The 17960-nt window shown below is 56.5% G+C and overlaps 4 protein-coding genes across 4 annotated transcripts; 3 read left to right on the top strand and 1 right to left on the bottom strand.

Moving 5' to 3' along the window:
* The first annotated feature begins 195 nt into the window (after positions 1–195).
* Positions 196–2042, top strand: IE81DRAFT_322151 (FAD/NAD(P)-binding domain-containing protein). The gene is made up of 3 exons (XM_025513547.1): positions 196–667; positions 796–924; positions 1015–2042. Exons 1-3 carry the CDS (start codon positions 353–355, stop codon positions 2011–2013), a joined length of 1443 nt encoding a protein of 480 aa, XP_025370894.1. The 5' UTR covers positions 196–352; the 3' UTR covers positions 2014–2042.
* A 56-nt stretch (positions 2043–2098) lies between these two features.
* IE81DRAFT_67288 (hypothetical protein) lies at positions 2099–3976 on the bottom strand. The gene has a single exon (XM_025517529.1). The coding sequence runs from the start codon at positions 3753–3755 to the stop codon at positions 2184–2186; it is 1572 nt and encodes a 523-aa protein (XP_025370893.1). The 5' UTR covers positions 3756–3976; the 3' UTR covers positions 2099–2183.
* A 5279-nt stretch (positions 3977–9255) lies between these two features.
* Positions 9256–10269, top strand: IE81DRAFT_322147 (hypothetical protein). Its single transcript, XM_025513546.1, has one exon. The coding sequence runs from the start codon at positions 9578–9580 to the stop codon at positions 10094–10096; it is 519 nt and encodes a 172-aa protein (XP_025370892.1). The 5' UTR covers positions 9256–9577; the 3' UTR covers positions 10097–10269.
* A 718-nt stretch (positions 10270–10987) lies between these two features.
* On the top strand, positions 10988–12681 carry IE81DRAFT_346330 (hypothetical protein; the record flags this gene model as incomplete). The annotated part of the gene is made up of 3 exons (XM_025516031.1): positions 10988–11146; positions 11262–11985; positions 12134–12681. 3 exons carry the CDS (start codon positions 10988–10990, stop codon positions 12679–12681), a joined length of 1431 nt encoding a protein of 476 aa, XP_025370891.1.
* Between the last annotated feature and the right edge of the window lie 5279 nt (positions 12682–17960).

Below are 17960 nucleotides of genomic sequence, written 5' to 3'. Positions count from 1 at the left end.
TGAGTGCGAGCTACTCGGAATTGCCGAGCGGTCGATTGTCTGCAAAGCGTTGTTGAGCCGTGCAACACCTCCAAGCGGAGTGGTTTCAGGGTCCTGCTCCACGCGCGACGCGTCTCGGATGCAAAGGACAAAGGGAGCAGCGCGAAGTCCACGGACAAAGGGATACCTCGAGCACATGCGCGACCCAAAGCTTCATGATCGCCTTGCGTGCGAATCCAAGCAGTTTTACGTAGAGCAGCAAATTGAGCCTCCTGCACTTGCGCTACTACCGTCGTTGAAAGCTTGAAGAGCGCCGATCCTACACGCTTACGAGACGTTGCTCGCTTCCTGCCATTTCCTCTGGGCGGAGCAAATGATGACTAAAGGCACGGGGCACGAGCGTCCCCTGGATATTGTCATACTGGGAGGAGGCATAGCGGGTCTAGCAACGGCTGTGGCACTGAGGCAAAGGACTCCTCACCACGTCACTGTGTTAGAACGAGCTGCGCTGCAAGGTTGCTCGAACCATTCAAGAAGGACAGTGGAAGACGACGGCGCTCCTCCGAGCGAGACACAGCATCTAGACACAGATTATGGTATTGCATTGGCGCCCAACGGATCATACATACTTGGATTGTTGGGAATGAAGGACCACGCGCGAGAGCTTCGAGGAATCCAGCTCAATTACGTGAGTTTCAAGTCGTCGCAAGTACGGCAACTTGTGATAGGCGTCACGCCTCGTGGCAGCGGCGATGCCACGCACATATGGAGAGCTTTGTGAAGGTCACTTATTCGTGTCTTACAACTCCGCCGCAGTGGGCTCTGCGGCCCGCCAGCGACGAGGAAGTTCCTGCCTCACAATTTCCGACAGACCCTCTCGCGCCTGCCATCTTCTGTAGCAGAGGCGCCCTGATACGATGGCTAATCAAAGCAGCAACGGATGAGGTGAGCTGCGCCGCGAATCTTCGATAATGCTGCGAGACGGGAGAATTCATTGACGGGTGGGATCTCCGCGCTCTTTCTACAACTTGCAAGTCCTTGCCTGGCACGCCAGTCACGATAGAAAGTGGTCTCGGAAGCCTCAAAATTGATATTCGGTCAGCCAAAGCTGGCTCAAAGTCGGGCGACCTTCTTATACTGGCGGATGGTCTCACCAAGACCGGCCGAGCCGCAGTGCTGGCAAATCAAGGGCTGCCGCCTGAACACTGGGAAGACGCTTACATCACAGCGCCTCAAGTGGCTTACATGGGCCTGCTTCCAGTCTCTGCCCTAAGCAAGCACTCTCATCTGCTGATGGATGGCAAACTCCAGCTACAACCCAACGGAACCTTGATGAATTGGACTTGGGATCCCGCAGACGAGGAAGGCAACGTCGAGGAAGATCCGATGCGGAGGGCAGCCAAGCAGCAGCGCTTAATCCTCTATCCGATCTCGAAGGAGCATGTCCAGCTGTTTGCCTACCTTCCGAGCACGCCAGAGTTACTGGCCAGATTCCAGCGTGGCGCACGCGGAGGCCGCGCTGCGTTCATCCGTAATGTCTCCTCTGAAGAGGCGGCGCACCATTTTGCCGCATTTGCGCCAAATGTAAGGGAGCTTTTGACTGCATGCCCCAAGCTTGACTTGGCGCAGATCAGGGATGCCCCCACACTAGCCTCATGGCATTCCAATGATGCGAGAGCGGTCATCATCGGAGACGCGGCCCACGCTGCTCTCCCGCATACTGGACAAGGAAGCTCGCAAGCCCTAGAGGACGCGGATGCCTTGTCTCATCTTCTCCGCCCGCTTCGAGCAGCCACGAGCACCTGTCCCGAGGAGTCAGAGATTCTCGTCCCGCAACTCGCTGCCGCATTGAAGACTTTTGATTCGGTAAGATTACCTCGGGCTCACTTGACGCAGCGGATAGCTAGGTTGTTCAATGGTTGCATCGATCCTGCTGAGCTGCAGCAGATGGACTGCTTCGACTTTGAAGAGTACAACGTGCGCGTAATGTCGTATCGCGGAGTCGAGGCCCATCTTGCCCAGAACCCAGCTTGAACCGTGCGCCAAGTAATGCTCATATTTATCGCTTTTGAGATGGCAGGTGATCTCGAGAATTGTGCTGCCACGTAGTCGCGAAAACATTGTAGCTGGTGGAGCAGCCTGACAGCGCCGGCTCGAGACAGGGTATAGGTGACTTCTGCGAGATCATCGAGTCAGATGCGAGCTCAACGCAAAGCGTCGCGAAACGCGGCCAATCTGTCAGAGTCGCGCTGCTGACGTTTCACTCGCTCCTTCTTTGTCAACGATGTTGACGGCTGTGACTGCGGAGCCGAGCCATGGTCGCTGCGCGTACGCGGGTCGTACCTTCTACCTTGGCGAACCAGCTCTGCGTGGCGTAAAGGCGTCAGATTTGATGACTTGCGGTGTGCTGCTTTCATCAGCGGCAGAGGCTTGCCAATGCCGCGTCGGTCTGGTCTCTGAATCGGAATGACTGGCACTCGTCTTGCGCGATCTTGGATGGCGGGATCGGACTGAGTGGAAGGACCCGCAGGCGTCGAATGCGCCAAGTGTGCTGATCGTCCTTGCTGCGCTGCTGCGAGCGAGGTCGGACCGCGTCGCGAGGGAGAAGGCGGATCCTGCCAGTCTCTCCATACCGCATTTCCTGCGCCCGTAGGCGGCTCTGCGGTCACTGGCGGCTGTGCCAGTGATGGCGATCCCGGTGGCGCCGAAGCCTCCGCATCGTCGGACTGATCCTGTTGAGCGCCCACCAATTCCCACTCCTTCCTTCCCAAGCCCATGCCTGGCCTCCATCCCATTCTTTCTAGAGCAGACCAGCCCCTGTTTTGCCTCTGCAGTTCGAGTTCGTCATTCAAGTTCTGCTGTATCCATGGCTCTCTCGAAACTTTCTCCCACGACGCGAGGGCGGCTGCACTGCCTCGTATTGACGGAGCAGCAGGCTCGGCCGACAACGAGAGCTGGTGTGCAATGCTTCCTAGATGGGCGTGAATTCCGCTCGGAGACGTGTTGGGTAGCGTCACGCCGCACGAAGCGCAATGCCAGCTGGCTACCACCTCTGCGTCAGCACCGATCTGCTGAGCCTTCGTGGGTTGTGAGGCGTTGGTGAAGCGGGAAATGAACCAATCGCTTCTCGGTGACTTTGCTTCTGGCTGTGCTCTTTTACGCTGCCGCCGAGCATCAGTGGCGCGGCGCGAAGTTGAAGGGAAGTCTGTGCCCTTACGAGCATGATGACCCCAGACGCTCGAGGCCGACGGCCCGAGCTTTGAGCCGCTGGTCTCCGTTTGCGTTGTAGTAGCCGCTGCATCAGCAGCGATTTGCGCATACAAGCTGGCCATGGATTGACTCGACCCTGCTGTGGTGGACTCCTGGCCAACGACAGAGGTCTCCACTGTCTGACTGGCTTCAAAGTCAGGTGGAGGTCCGAGAAGGCTGTCCAAGGTGCGAGCATCCTCCTGCACCAGCAATTCTCTCTCCAACTCTCGCCTCTTTGCCTCCTCTTGCTCATCCACCCGGCGAGTCAGCGCCGTGGCCCTCACGAATATGGGTGCCGGTCTTCGTGGAGGCCACTGATGCGCTTTGGGAAGCGTGCGGCCATCCACTCGTTCGAAGTCTCCCGATTGCTCTGCATGGCGGCTTGAAGGCGCCATTGCTTCCCGAAGTGCGGATAGCGGGTCCGCAGAGAGTGCGCGAGAGCTTCTCCGCAATTGACTCTGGCGAGTCGCAGAGGTCCTTCGTCGACCTTCAAAATTTGAAACCTGACACCCACAGACTTCCTGCATGACCACCTCTTCCGCGAGCACTGCTGATGCGTGAGAGCGCAGTGGGTCAGCTACCGATCAAGCCCATTTTGCCGGTTTCACTGGGGCGACGCGGCTGAGACAGGCAAAAGTCGCGAGTGACAGGACCAGAGCGAGCAAACAGCCGTGAGTCGGGACTCAATCTCCTGTGACGCTGTACCTGTCGGATGCGCGAGGTCGCGTCGTGGCGGTTGAGTGACGACACAGGCCACGAGTCTCAATCACGAATGTCTAGGCAGCTGGCCCTGAGAGTGGTCGCTTGGACGTGAGAAATTTGCCAGTGACCTGTGCGACGACGGCGCGTACGTGTGAATGGCGATCGGAGGCGGGGCGGATGGGCACTTAGCATGAACTGCTGACAGTGCGCTCGCGAACGTATATGCGTCGGCGCCTTCGACCGGCATAGATTGGCTTGGCACGACAGTCACTGAGGATAGAACAGCTCGAGGAATGATATGAAAGGCATAGCCGTGCTAGCCTCCTCGACTGATGATCGATTGCAACATGACAGCAGGCGATCCAGCCACGCTGCTGAGGAGTACGGCCTCGCGCGTACCAGATGAGCCCTGTGCGGCCCATTTGCCCGGGCCCTGATTCGTAATGATGAGATATAGCGCGCGCTGCCTTGAAGCGGCGAATCGTTGAGAATGCTTCGACAGCGCCATGCAGGACGTGCGTGGGGACCTAACACCGACGTGCATATGCTAAAAATTAAAATGTCGCGCGGAGTTACGTACTTATCGTTCGCGGCTCCGCAAAGCCATTGCGCATCGTCGTATCGCGTCCTACTCGCGAGACGCCGCTCAGTGTGTATCATTGCGCTCTTATAAATACACTGTAGCTGAGACGAGCAGCCCAGGGGTGAGCGACTCCGCAATTGTGGAGCACTTATTGGTGACTGCATGGGTGTGAAATTGATCGTGTGGAGGCCTATCCGAGTAGAGACCTTCCGCGGAGCAGCTGCGGTCTATATCAACGCTTGTGGGTGTGGCAAAATTGGGTCAGTGCGACACCTGTCACTCACACTCACGACTGTGACTACTGCTGTTGTACTATGCGAACTACTCACACTGCTACTGCTTGTTATCAGTGTTGATGCTTGATCGTATGGCACACAATGCCCTATCATTTGGTTCCGGCGTTGGTGCCGAGACACCTCTGTGCTGAGTCATTAGCGCTCAAGGCGTCTCATTCGGAACATGCTCTCAAATTTGTGCTCTTTAGCGTTCACGCCCACAGGGTGTCATTGCATGATGGGGTATGAGTGACTGACTGTACGTGGGTAGAGGGTGTTGCGTCTCCTCACGCGACGAAGCTGTCTTGTTCCGCTTGAGCGTACAACAACTTCCCGTTTTTGCCTTCTTCAAAGAGCGTGTGCTTGCACGACAAAAGCTCTCCACTTGACTCTCTGCGAGGCTGGCAAGAAAATACCGTACCGATTATGTAGGGCACCTGCTGCTGGTGACTCCTTCCGTGCACGGCCTTTCCCGCTCCGTATGTGAGTGATTTCCACCCATGCATGCCGGTGCCGTAAGCTCGCTCTTCTCTGCCAGTTCTGTGTCGAGCCGTAGTCGAATCCGATCAGCTGCGAGCGTTGGAATCAGTGCCGCCAGGCAAAGCTCTCTGTACATACTGTATACCAGTCAAGTCCGCTCGCGGGGACGGCGTTCCCATTTGCAAGAATGCGCTAAGTGCGGAGTTTGGGTCTAGGCCCAATGATGTGTGAGAGAGTGTCAAGAGTGGAGAGGCCACCGCGCGTTAGTGCGCAAGGGAGTTCGGCTTACGCGTATCCGCGGCACCCTTGATGCTTCACCGCTCGGACCACGCTGCTGCATACTGCACCTCCTGCAGCAGCAGTCAAAAGCTGTAGAAGGAAGTTTCCACCCCGCTAGGACTAGTCTGCTTAGATCGAATTCGTGATTGTGACCATACGCTGGAAGAAGATGCGCACGACTTGAGCGCAGTGGTACGGAGATGCAGAGACGCTCGCAGCGCGCACGCAGCTCCTTCTCGCTCGTCCAGAACTTCCGAAGACCTGCGCCAGGAAAAGGATTCACTGTCTGCTCGCGACTGCACGGAGGCAGGCGAGGCAAGGCCTCATCGAGGCTTGATTATCGCTTCCCGCCAGCCGCATCAATCCCGCAAGTCTTCTGCGGGCGATCAAGGGACCCCCGAAAGCAATTGAATGGGGTGCACTTCATGCGCGATGTCGCGCGAGGCGCACTCCTGCGCAGCTGTCGCGGAGATCGGCTCGGTTCAGCCACAGCTGTCGTGAGTCATGCAGCACACCTTCCCGCTCCGACACGAGAGGCGCTACAGTCGTGACTCGTGAGTCTGATGGGCGTGAGGATACATGTTTACCCTGTTTACCCTATACCGGTAATATGCACGAACACGTACTCAGGATCCAACCTGCATGCGCGCTGCACCGGATCCTGCATGACTTGACCACCATCCTCGATCAAGACTGTGACTGCAATGCGTTGCTCGCTGCAGGCGCTCGTCTGCGGCCTGATTTTGATTGCGGGAAAATGAAGGAATGCAGCGGGTTTGCGGAGACGGCAGTAGAAGAGTAGCAGGCTGCTATGTCTTCGTGATGAAACGAATGTGCGCCAAGAGACATATATGATCGTGAATCACGAATGGCATCCAGCCCTGATTCGTCATTGACCCTTCTGGATTCAGATAGGATCTGAGACGAGCTTGTCTGGGCCGTGTGGGCACTTGCGGTGAATCGGGATCTTCCACGTCGAGCATGCGGCAGCGCTTCTCGACTGCTTCTGTCTGCTCTTTTGTCGATCCTCGAGAAAGAGCTCCCGCCAGTAAAGAGTCAATCATGAGTCAGTCCTACTCGATTGTCGAGGCATCATCATCGCGCGGCGGAGACGCGAGACATGCCTCCCAGCGATGAAGCCTCCGAGGCGAGCTTTAAATATCATTCAGTGTCTCACTACGGGCAGCAGCAGCTATGTGCAGCGCGCCGTACGCAGCTTTCGAAGCTCCCGTAGTTCTGTTGAGATTTGTCGTACTGCAGTCTCGACAGCGTCGAACAGAACCTCGCTGGTGATGAGCGTGGCGTGAATGTCTCCCTCCCCCTTGACGCGGCATTCGCCGACTCTCTCTCCAGGCTAAGGTGCGTCGCGCGCGCGACGCTAATCAAGACTGTTGTGTCAAGCTGCGACGTGCATCTCGCCTAGCTTGTGGATCGCAGCAAAATTTGTTGCATTCTCTTCTGTCTCTCGCCTCTGCGACTGGTCGCGATCCTTGCTGCTTGCCGGCAAGCGAGGCTTGGCTAGATATGGACTGACTGCATCGCTTGCAGTCTGTGAGTCTTGTTCCGGTATCGCGCACACATCAGCAGACTTGTGACTTTTGACTGCTGTAGAACCTTTTGTTAGCGCTTTGGGCGGATTCGGGGGCTCCCAAGGCTTTGCAGCAGCAACAATCGGATCACTGCGCGTCGACACACAGAAAGCAGATAGTCTCAGCTAGGCGCCCCATCCTTTGCTCTTGCTAAAGCCCCAACTTTGCGGCTTCACCACTGCTGCGTGCGCATCACATATGGGACTCTAGTGTGCACCGCAGCGAACCTTTGCCCTGCCTTCTGCCTGGCCTGCCTACCCCCTACCGCATCCGCGGTATAGCAAACGCACAGATGCTGGCGTAGCGCTCTAGCGCAGCCAGTCCTTAACATTTGCGGGACATCGTCGATTCTGGCGCAGAGTGGCAATATACCTTACCGGAGCCGATGATCGGCCGTGCTCCGCCACTTCTGATAAAACACTAGCAGCAGTAGTGGGGTAGCTGGTGTACGTACATCTCCCTGTATTTCCTCTCCGACAACGTGTTCGCTTATCCGTGGGATCGGAGAAGTCGCCCGACTCATTACTTGACTCACGACTGCAGGTGAACCCTTGTCAATCGGTGCGCTTCGGCGCGGTTCGCGTTTGATGCTCGTCCTCAAGACGTTGGAACGCATCCGCATCTCGTCGACGTGCTGCACGCCAATAAAAGCTCGATCTGCATGGTCGTCAGTCTTCGGCATTTGTGCAGGTGCCCACGTCCGTACTTCTTTCAAGGCTTTGCTGCGATTAGCTCTTCACACTTCGCTTACCATTGCAGCAGCAGGATTGCCGGGCATTCGGAACCTTCTGATCCGCACCTCTTCTGCCCAAGATCCGAGGCTCGCTTCCCAGGTCTCTTGCCCTGCTGCAACCGTGGAAGCCTTGGGAGGCTCGCAGACTTTCGATGCGCCAAGCGATCGTGTACCACACCAGCACAAGCGGACAAATCACCGTAGGTCCCGTCCGTGCTGCTACTACATACAGTGTACAGTACAGCTTACAGCACATCTCCAGTTCACGCAACGCGGCTCCCGCCGTATGTAAGCACGCTAAGGCTTTCTCAATACAACGCTCCCTTGTGCCTTAGAGCTCATTGAGTCGGACAAATTGTGCCCCAGCACAATCGCATGCAGCGAAGATACTTTGGGACTCCCGCATGCCGATTGCGAGAGGAGAGCGGTAGGCTGGGAACGCACAATAGAACAACAGCAGAGGCAGAGCGCTCACACGTCTAGACGCGTCTTGTCAATCACTTTCCTGTGTACAAACTGCTCTATCTACCATCACCCCGCACGTCTCTCGAGACATCATTGCGTATCTCCGAGAGCAAGCCTTGCTGCCGTAGTCAAGGGCCATACGCTTCACCTTGACTTCGCAGCTCACGCCTTGGCTCGAGACCTTCACGAAAACCGGCTTCGCCTCTCTGCTATTCTTACTCATCAACGTGCAAATTATGAGCGAGCGGCCAGAGGAAGGAGGTCGTAGCAGTCGTAGACCGTCATTACCACCCATTCTCTTCCCGCCAAGATCGCTGAAAGAGGAACGAAATCAACGAGTGCACACTTTGGAAAGAAAGACTTCCAACCCCTACTTTCAGCCCGCTCTCGCGCCGAGAGAAAGCATGCAACGAGAGTCTAGTGCACGCGAAGCTTCACCATCCAGACGCAAAAAGAATGTCCCAGTACTTTCACGAGGTGCCAGCGGCCCCGAGGGTGGTGCGGATGGAAGCGGAGTTGGTAGTAGTGCTAGTGCCAAGGTCGAGAATGTTGCTTATGCCACCATCAATCCGCCGATACCTGGTCCTTATTCGCGCTTCGAGCACTTCCAAAGCCAAGGGCCGGGGCCGCCAGGAAGGTCTAGCGGCTTTGGCTCGCCAGATCGACCGATTTGGACCTCTTCCACATCCTTTGCTCAGCCAGGCTTCGCGAGACTGCAGCCCTATCCGCACCAGCTGCCGAGCTTCATCCACCGCCCGCCATACTCACCGAGCGAGCGCAGCGGCCCATCAGGAGTCGCGTATCCAGCACCAGACCCAAATAGCACAGACAGCGGCAACAACCGGAGGCGAAGCGACATTTCGGGCAGCTCTAGCAGAGACATGCTGGCTGAGTCCACATCTCTCCTACCGGCAAAGCAAAGGAGAGTGACCATTGATGGGTCTAGAGATAGCCACCAATCGCAATTCCATCGCTCATCTGACGGAACGGGCCTTCGAGTACCTTATTCGCTCAGCGCTCCCTTCGATGAAGCCGGGGCATCGAGGCACGGTGAGTGTCGGAGTGTTGGTGAGCCGGGACTGGTGATGCCCCCCGATTCAGAAGCGGACACATCTGCTTGCACACGCAAAGGCGGAGCGCTTCTCCGAGCGTTCCAGACCAACAGCGAGGCTGACTCTTGCCCATCCCGATCACTGCCTCAGACGGCGAGCGCAGCGTCTCTGGCCTGCCTCGAGACGCCGCGATGACTCTCTCAAGCGCTGTCGAAGATCCTAGCTACGACGAGTATGGCGATGTGGGCGAGCCTTCGTCGGCAAACAGCACAGCCGTCCAAAGGGAGCTCTTGTCCTCCCGACGAGCTGCGCAAAATCGAAAAGCGCAGAGAGCTTTCAGAGAGAGAAGGGATGCGCGCATGCGAACGCTCGAGCATCGCAGCGATTACCTCAACGAATTGTGTCATTACGTGGGTCGGCTGCAGGAGTATGCCGAGGACTTGAGGCGTGATTTAGCTCGCAAGGGCGTCGCCTGCCCCGAGATGCCCCAGGTACCTGTGGCACCGAGCAGCGTCATGATGGAAGGCTTCGAGTTGCCTATTCCGAGTCAGTCTGGGCCTCGTGCAGCTACGACTCCCATAGCGTCACACCTGCCAGTCACTCCGCCCCCGCACTTGCCGAGTATACCAGCGCACTATGAGCAAGAGCAACCTTTTTCGCGCACACTTCCGCCTCTGAGCCAACGGAGGAGCACACAGAATGATGGCTAGAAGACGTCTCCCTCTCAAGTTACCTATTCTTGATCCGCAACCTGTTCAAAGTCACGTCACCAGGGCCGACACGCAGCCTCCCATGCCATCCGCAACATTTTTACTACTGCGCTTCACGTCTTCATTTTGTAGCCCACAATTCATCTCTGCACAGCTTGCTAGTCTCACCTCGCGCTGTTGCGTGTGAGTCAAGAGTCAAGAGTCTTTGAGTGGTGGGTGTTGGTGAGCTTAAGTCAAGAGTCAAGAGTGTTGCGTGGGCAAGTCTTCAGTCAAAGTCAGATCACGTGTGTCTGCTCACGTGACTGACATCCACGTGATAGCCGGCTCGAGTTCTTGGACTCTTGACTTTTTGACTTTGATTCTGATTCAAGATTCTGGTTGTTAATTGCTTTGAAAATCTTGAAATTCGTCGTGCGTGAAAGGGTCATCTCAAATCACAACAACAGGCAAGATTGTGATTGTTCACCTTTCAAGATTGTAATTTGTACGCCCGCTCCATATCCTGATCTTGCATGCAATCAAGGATTAATTCAAGATTCGGAATCTCAAGTTTTGAGAAGGTGAGTTCCGTGTTGGACTCCGCAGCAGTCGTGAGTTGGAATCCCACCATATCAAATGGCCGGGCTGAGATTTTCAAAGATTCAAGCTTTGGATGGCAAGGCCCCGCGGCTCCGATGCAAGGCAAGAGGGTAGACGGGAGCCTTTGTGACTACATCCCAGTGGCTCAAGTGGCGTGCCGACGGAGGGTCTGTGCGAAGCGTCGGACAGGCCAGGCGCAGGTGCCTTCTCAACCCTGTCTGTGCCTCGCTTCGAGCGCGAATTGAAACTCGATCATCAAAGGCCTGTGGCTCACATCTACCTTCACGCCCAGAGCAAGCGCTTCTTGCAGCAATGAACTCGGAGTCGAGTGGGCGATCCACTAGCTCAGCATCTGCACACTCTACGGAACGACATCCGACGCCGCAGCTTGTCGGCGAGGAGCAGCGTGCTTCGTCGCAGGCGCTGCCTAGCTCTCACTCTGTCGTTCGCCCATCGCGCCTACCTCATCCGGTGAGTAAGTGGTTACTTTCGAGTTCATTCAGCATTGCCAAGCACCCTGGATGTACCCAGTCCGAGCTCACGCAAAGAGACCCCCCTTGACACTGTATTCGCTCGCATATGCTAGGCACTGGTCTCGATAGTCACTTCGCAAGCGACAGCATACTACTCTGCTCGGTCTCATTTACCACATGCACCCACCATAGTATCGGATCATCGCGACGTCACCGAAAATGGTGCAAAGAAGAGGCGGCTCAAGAGCAGACGGGGCGGGCCTGAAGGTCGCTGGATAGGCGATGCAGAGAGCTGGGGCATGCATTATGACCCCGCACACAGCGACCAGGACACCACAGAGGGAGACGACGACTCAGAGGAGGAGGAATTGTCCGAAAGCGTTGCCAATTCCGAATTTGACCCGGAGACATCCGGTGAAGAGGTGGACCGCAGCCCGCGACGTACCAGCCGACGCGCGCCCCGCCGTGGAGGCTCCAAGGCTTTCGACCACGGTGTTGAGGTATCGGATGGTGCAGACGGAGATGCTGGCTCAGGTCTTGACTCCTCTGCCGACGATGCTGTGGATGGCTCGCGATCACAGCCGCGCCCCAACAAGCGTCGGAAGGGGAAAAGCCCTTTACGGTCGCGAGAGAGCAGTGCCTCTGCTTCGGATGCTTCGGACGATGTCGACGCTCCAAAGCGCAAAAGTGCGAAGAGCAAGCGAAAAGACGAGCCACGTACACGATCGGATCCGACCCAGGCAAGCGTCGAGCGACTTGCTAGAATGAATGCTAAACGCGGCTTCGGAAAGCGCTCCGCATTTGATCGCTTCGAAATCAGTGCCGCTCTTGTGGCAGGTGAGTACACCAGCTATCCTGCACAGTAGTGATGCACGCGGGCTGATAGGATGCGAGGGGAAGCAGGAAGCTGTTGCCGCCTCATTCCGGTGACGCGGACCTCTGTGTGAAATTTTCTGACCCTACTTCACTGCGATCCGATTTTCAGCTACGTATCTGTCCGTCCTCTCCGAGAAGAGGTCAAAGCGAGCCTTCGCTCTTTCATCCTCCTCACCATACGTCCCTGCAGCCAAAGCCAAAGGGGTTCTTAGAAATCATCTGGGCCTGAATAGGCTTGCCATGAGTTCAGGCACTGCGTCTTCCCTTTCCCACGACCAGGATGCAGAGCTGAGTGGCGATCCTGCGAGAACTCAGCCAGCATCTAGTACATCGGGGACCGCAACCGCAGCACCTGCTGTTGTGACAGTGCCCGTTGGTGCAGCAGGTCGTCCCTCTCAAGAAGAGCCGCTGCAAAGGCCCAAGTTCGAGGACTTCGTGACGCACAAAGCTTCGGACGCGGCGCCCTTCGATTGGCCAAGGCATAGTGAAAGAGCTTTCGCCGATTTCCAGCGTCAGCTCAAGTCGTACGATATTGAAAGGTTGAACAGGCAATCGCGTAATCGTCACAAGCGCGAACGACGAGAGCAAGACCAAAGTCGCAAAGCTCAAGAGCAAGCGCAGCAGAACGGCCAGGATGAGAACGGGGAGCACGCTTAGAATGTCCAAGAAGACCATGGGCAGAGCCAGCCTCTGGCGGAGATGATCCACGGCCAGCAGCGGAATCGGCATCACCTTTCGACCTCACAACAAGTTACAACTGAGGATGTTAATGAAGCAGCCACGCAGCCGATCGAGAACATTCGGGACTCACTTGAGTGAAGTAGCGACCTTCCAGCTGTGCGGATCTCGACCAAAGTTGGGACTTGCTTATACACTGCACGAGCGGGAGGTATCCGCAAACAGCCCCTAGCGATCGGCGGCGTTGACCAAGCGTGCTTGCGAGCGTTCATCAATACCCTACAAGGTCGGCGCTGCCATGCATTGTAGGCATTCACTCGTCTTCTCGCACGTGAAGGTGGCCACCGTACTTTAGCGCTCCGACAGCCTCGCGATTGGCCTCGCAGGAGCGGCCGTTCCTGTGGCGATGCCGTTGGAGGAAGCCCTGTCTTGAAGTCCATGCCATTGGCACATCAAGTCATTCATTGAAGCTCGGCGTCTCTTAAGGCCTTCACGAAAATGTTTGCCTGCGCCACATTAGACAAAGCGCCTGGAAAACGTCCGATCGAAAAGATCGTGGGATGGCAAACAACCACACGCAGCTTCAGCGCGCTTGCTGGAGCTGTGGTCACTCCAAAGACCGTTCATTCCTTGGCTTGGCGTCTCGCTAACCGCACCAGGCGATCGCCCACTCCTATTCTACGGTGCTCCTTCGGTTTTTGGCTTCGAACTCCGCAGCTCACTGGTCAAGCCAGCTCTCTCGGTTGCGCAATCCAACATTCATCTTGCTTCATCGCTGGAAGAGCTAAAGGTGCACTCCACTGTTTATGGGCACTCACTTGCGGCGGTGAAGGCTAGTCAGGAATATATCTCCCACTTGCTCCTCGCTCTTCGCGTCAACTCACAACTTCTCACGCGAGCGCGGTTGAGGGTATGGCATCGTCTTCTAGATTTAATCGACGATGATCGTCGACAGATCGACATCGCAAGCGTGAGACAAAGGCCGAAACTCGGTTGGGACTTTGAAGCCAGGCGTTCGAAGCCCCAGCAAACCGAAGGGATCATCAGCATAGGACGATTCCGCTCTGCACCGTCTCGCTTTCACATCGCCTTGGACTGCTTCGATTGACGGTGTATACGTCGCTGACGATCGTGCTGCTCAAACATACTGGTGCCTCGACACTCAGTGTTGAGGTCTTTGTCGCACGCGGTCGTAGCCGCTCCTTGGATGGTATGAATGCGGAACGCGCAGCGTCTGACGTTGCCCCCGCATGGCCTCACGGCAAGCAGATTCGACACGCATTGATTGCTCCTTGTGTACACCCCACTCGACGTGCGGAGCAGACCACCGCACTCTGAATAATACCGCGCAGGCTAGTCTCACAATTGCGCCAGCTTGACTCCCCCACTCACAAATGTAAGGGACAACATTGAAGCCGCCGCTCTGGGCCAACTTTGATGGCCATCTCGCCTTGCGCTGTTTGCCCATTCGGGATTAAGTAATTTCTTGCATATATGGTGACTGGCGTGGAACATTTTTCCATCTCGACCCCAGCTTTTCCACACGACGCTCGGCTCGGCGTTTGAAGAGATTCGGATGTTTGCGTTGTCCAATCACGAAACATTGCACGGGCTTGTATTACACACTCTCTGTCCGGGTCTGACGGTCGTGGGAACATCGTCCGGGCTTGACGTGCGACCTCTCGCTCGCAAGTGAGGAGCCATCCGCAAGACCGCCTTCGAATCAGGAGACTGAGAGCTGGGTTTGTTGGTCTACTGGCACCCGGCTGCTAGAGAAGGTCATACTCCTCGACTCGCGAATGACTGATTAGCAGAACATGAAGCGGAGACATTTGTCGCCGCAAAGGGCGCAAATTACTTGAGAAGCGGGCTGCCACGGAGCTGCACAAGACGTGCAAGTTCGGGCTGGGCTGGAGCTCGCGGCCTGTTGAGCGCCTCGCCTCGCCTCGCTATCGCCCGCCATGGCCCTTGCCCTTCTTCCCAGCGCCTGGCCGTGGTCTAGGCTCTCCATTGGCGTGAAGCGTAACATGCGAGTTCACGGCGCTTGTGGGGCATGGATCACTCAGAGCCTGTTCTCGCATGAGGAGGCCAAGCTTTGATCACGGACTCGACGATCGCCCTGGCGATCGAGGCGCTTGAGCAGCTGGATCCGTCATCACGGCCGCCGGACCAGCCGCTTCACGGGCTCAGCGCGACTCCGGGCCCGCGCTCGCTCACGACTTGATCGTGAGCGCATACGTAGCGCAGAATAGCGGTCCGGTGCTCTGCTCTGGTGCGCACTCTAGCTGATCACCGTTTCAGCACGAATCGCGAATGCAAGCAACGAAACCGACTTTGAGTCAACTCCCTGCTGGGCTGTTGGCGTGAGGTGCGTTTACGAGCTGCAAAGGTCCGCAACTCGATCGACTCGCTTCTAAGGATGGGCCTAGTGCATGTGCATGCTGCGGCTGCACGCGGCCCGCGCTTCGCTAGTTCAGCCACTGGAGACCTCCGTGCAGTTGCTGCACGAAAAGCGCTGCTGCAGCAGCAGGTACTGCTGTATTCACGATTGTAAATTCAAGAGTCGCGTGCGCGGTGGGCCGGGCGGGCTAGGAACCATCATGCATCTGTAAACACACCTCCTACAGCTTAAGTGGTCGAGGAGCAGCTTTCATGCGGTACACGGCCTTCACACTCACGACTCGTGAGTCTGACTCCGGCGTTACCAGTGATTCCTGCTGGTTCTTTGCTCTCTATATTCATGTCCGATCGTTACGACTTGCGGCATAAATGTCTTGGGCTCGCTGGCATACGAGTAGACATCGTGTCTCCGAGTCGCTCACAAGCCCGAGCCCGAACCCACAATCGTGAGAAGCGGGCTCCTGACCCTTGCTGAGCCTAGTGCTCACATCGTGAGCGCTGTCGCTGGTCACGCCTGAGTATCGAGTTGCGCCATGAAGAGTACGACACCTACAGCGTCAGCTTCTCACCACAGTGCGCACACTCACACCGCTGTAACTCACCCGCGGCTGCAGCTAGGCCCCAGCTGGGTTTGGCCGTCCACGCACCAATGTGCCGCTACTGCTACGAGTTACATACATGCGATGCTCCGATCTAGCGTCGAACTCTCAGCACAGTTTGTCAGCCGCGCATGGTACATAGCTCCAAGCCCATCTGAAGATGGGGATTGAGTGGATGATCAGTCGTGAGTGAAGGGATCAGATGCGACGCCAAGCAGGATAACAGTCGTGAGTGATCAATTTGGAGCGGAGATGCGTGTCACCAGCGTCACGGTTGATGATCATCAGCTAGGTGATCAGCGTGGGGACCGGCGTCCGAGGGCAGGTGCTTGCTGTCTGATGAGCATGCCAAGATCCAAGGTCATCATGTCATAGCCCATTTACGAGTGGAAACGCTCTTCGCAAATTGATTTCACGGAAGAGAATTTACAGACTCACCCATTGGCCGAAGGAATACTACTTTGGGTCAAGCCTGGTGAGTCGCGGCCAACTCAAGAGTACATGTAGGCGGATCTCAGCAGCCATCGGAATAAGCTTCATGTTGTGCGGAAGCTGCCTCTCACTTTGAGCAGCCATGACCCGGCTCGAGGCGGCATGTATCTTCAAGATTCAGGTTGTCTGGCATATAGATTGCGATGGCTGACCACTCGACTTCAGCACACTTCGGGTCGCCTGGAGTTCCGTGCAGGATGAAATTTGCTTCTAGTCAGAAGTGTTGCTTTCTCGAGATCAAACGCAAGGTGAAGGCTCGAATCTGCCCCCGCGCTTTGAATCATTTTGGCAAAGGTGGTAACAATAATGGAGAGCCAAAGAGCGGCGGGCCAGCGGGCCAGCGGGCCAAGCAGGCCAGCAGAAGACGGGCTACCTGGCATGGCTGCTGCTGCTGTGGCCCGACAGTGCTATCACGAATGCTGTGTGAATTTGAATGTGAATCGGGCATGCGAGCCGCGCGGTCATCTTCCCGCGCGCCAGCAGGGGTGCTGCAGCCTGCTCGCTTCTTCTCGCGGGCACTCAAGCAAAAGCCGATGGATGACCATGCGCATTCGTGATTGAGGAGCAGAGAGAGAGGCAATGAGCAAGCATGCTCATGGACCACGGATGGGAATACGTGCGTCTGGGGACATTGCTGCGCGCTAGCAAATTCTCCATGGCTGCCTCCTTGGTTCCCCCAGTCGTTGGCCGCGAGGCCGTTGGCACTCATCGAGCCGTTGAGATGCACGGGTCACGCTGCATGTGCCGTCTTCTTCGGTCTGAAAGCTCCGGCGCATTCAGCTCGGCTCGTCTGCGCGAGTCTAGATCTGGCCTCTCGATCATCCTAGCTGCGCCTTTCCAGCCATGGGAGCAATTGGTGGAAAGGCAATCAGGTGAAGACCATGCAATCTCGAGGTGCGGTAACAGCTACTCATTTAGTTCATTTCCGCTTGCTTGCTGACACTTGCTCAGGTCATCATTATTGTATATGTAGAATAGCTGGGGCGCGGTAAGCGTCAGATCTGGTGAGGTGATTAACTCAGAAGAGTAAATCTTGCACGCCATGAGATCAATGTACGCGGACCTTCTCGGAAGGCTCTGCGCCCCATTGGGCGTAGATGAAGACACACCAATAAGACGCGCCCATTTCTGACTTTGACTCGCTCCCACGGTTCCGGCGTCGCGGCACACAAGTGAGTTCCGCCGCTCTGCTCAGCTGTCAACACCGCAGACAGGAGCTAGAGCTAGAGCTAGAGCTAGAGCTGAAAGCTCGTAGCTCGTATAGATGAGGCAGGCACACGCAGCACGCATGCGCCTTGCGGGTTACGGAGCTTCGCAAGCCGGTGTGCGAACTCTCTATTTAGCTCTTGTTCTGGAGCAGGAGCAGTCCCCATCGAGCCAACAGCAGGCGTGATCGAGAGCCTAGCGCAAGCTGCATGATGCAGGATGTGCATGAGGGGTCGGGCTCTCAACACGACGGGGCCAGGTTGACCCGTCTCTTCGGGCCCTTTTCGAGGCGGACAAGCTTAATTCTTGCCTAGCGTACGCGTGCAGGACTAGTTGTACAGTAAGTATGGTGCAGCGGCGGAGCTGTGACTGTGTATGCGTCGAATATCCGACTGTCGCCTCAAACTTGCCCTTGCTATCACCGCGTCTTCGCCCTCTTCACCGCGATCACACGTACACGATTCAAATCTCGATTGAAGCTTCTGCGGATCGCAATTGCATCAAAATGCGCAAAGCAGCCCGCAGCCCGCAGCCCGCAGCCGTTGCGCGTTTCCATTGCAA

Source organism: Ceraceosorus guamensis (assembly GCF_003144195.1).
Source record: "Ceraceosorus guamensis strain MCA 4658 unplaced genomic scaffold IE81scaffold_17, whole genome shotgun sequence".
Taxonomy (NCBI): Eukaryota; Fungi; Basidiomycota; class Exobasidiomycetes; order Ceraceosorales; family Ceraceosoraceae; genus Ceraceosorus; species Ceraceosorus guamensis.
The sequence above is the reverse complement of the archived record's forward strand: the minus strand, read 5'-3'. Positions and strand labels throughout refer to the sequence as shown.

Excerpts from the sequence above, each read along its gene's own strand:
- IE81DRAFT_67288 (XM_025517529.1), bottom strand. The coding sequence starts at position 3,755 with ATGCAGGAAGTCTGTGGGTGTCAGGTTTCAAATTTTGAAGGTCGACGA.
- IE81DRAFT_322151 (XM_025513547.1), top strand. The coding sequence starts at position 353 with ATGATGACTAAAGGCACGGGGCACGAGCGTCCCCTGGATATTGTCATA. Across the intron at positions 668-795 it reads GAGGAATCCAGCTCAATTAC|TGGGCTCTGCGGCCCGCCAG; the intron begins GTGAGTTTCAAG and ends ACTCCGCCGCAG. Across the intron at positions 925-1,014 it reads TCAAAGCAGCAACGGATGAG|TCCTTGCCTGGCACGCCAGT; the intron begins GTGAGCTGCGCC and ends ACAACTTGCAAG.
- IE81DRAFT_322147 (XM_025513546.1), top strand. The coding sequence starts at position 9,578 with ATGACTCTCTCAAGCGCTGTCGAAGATCCTAGCTACGACGAGTATGGC.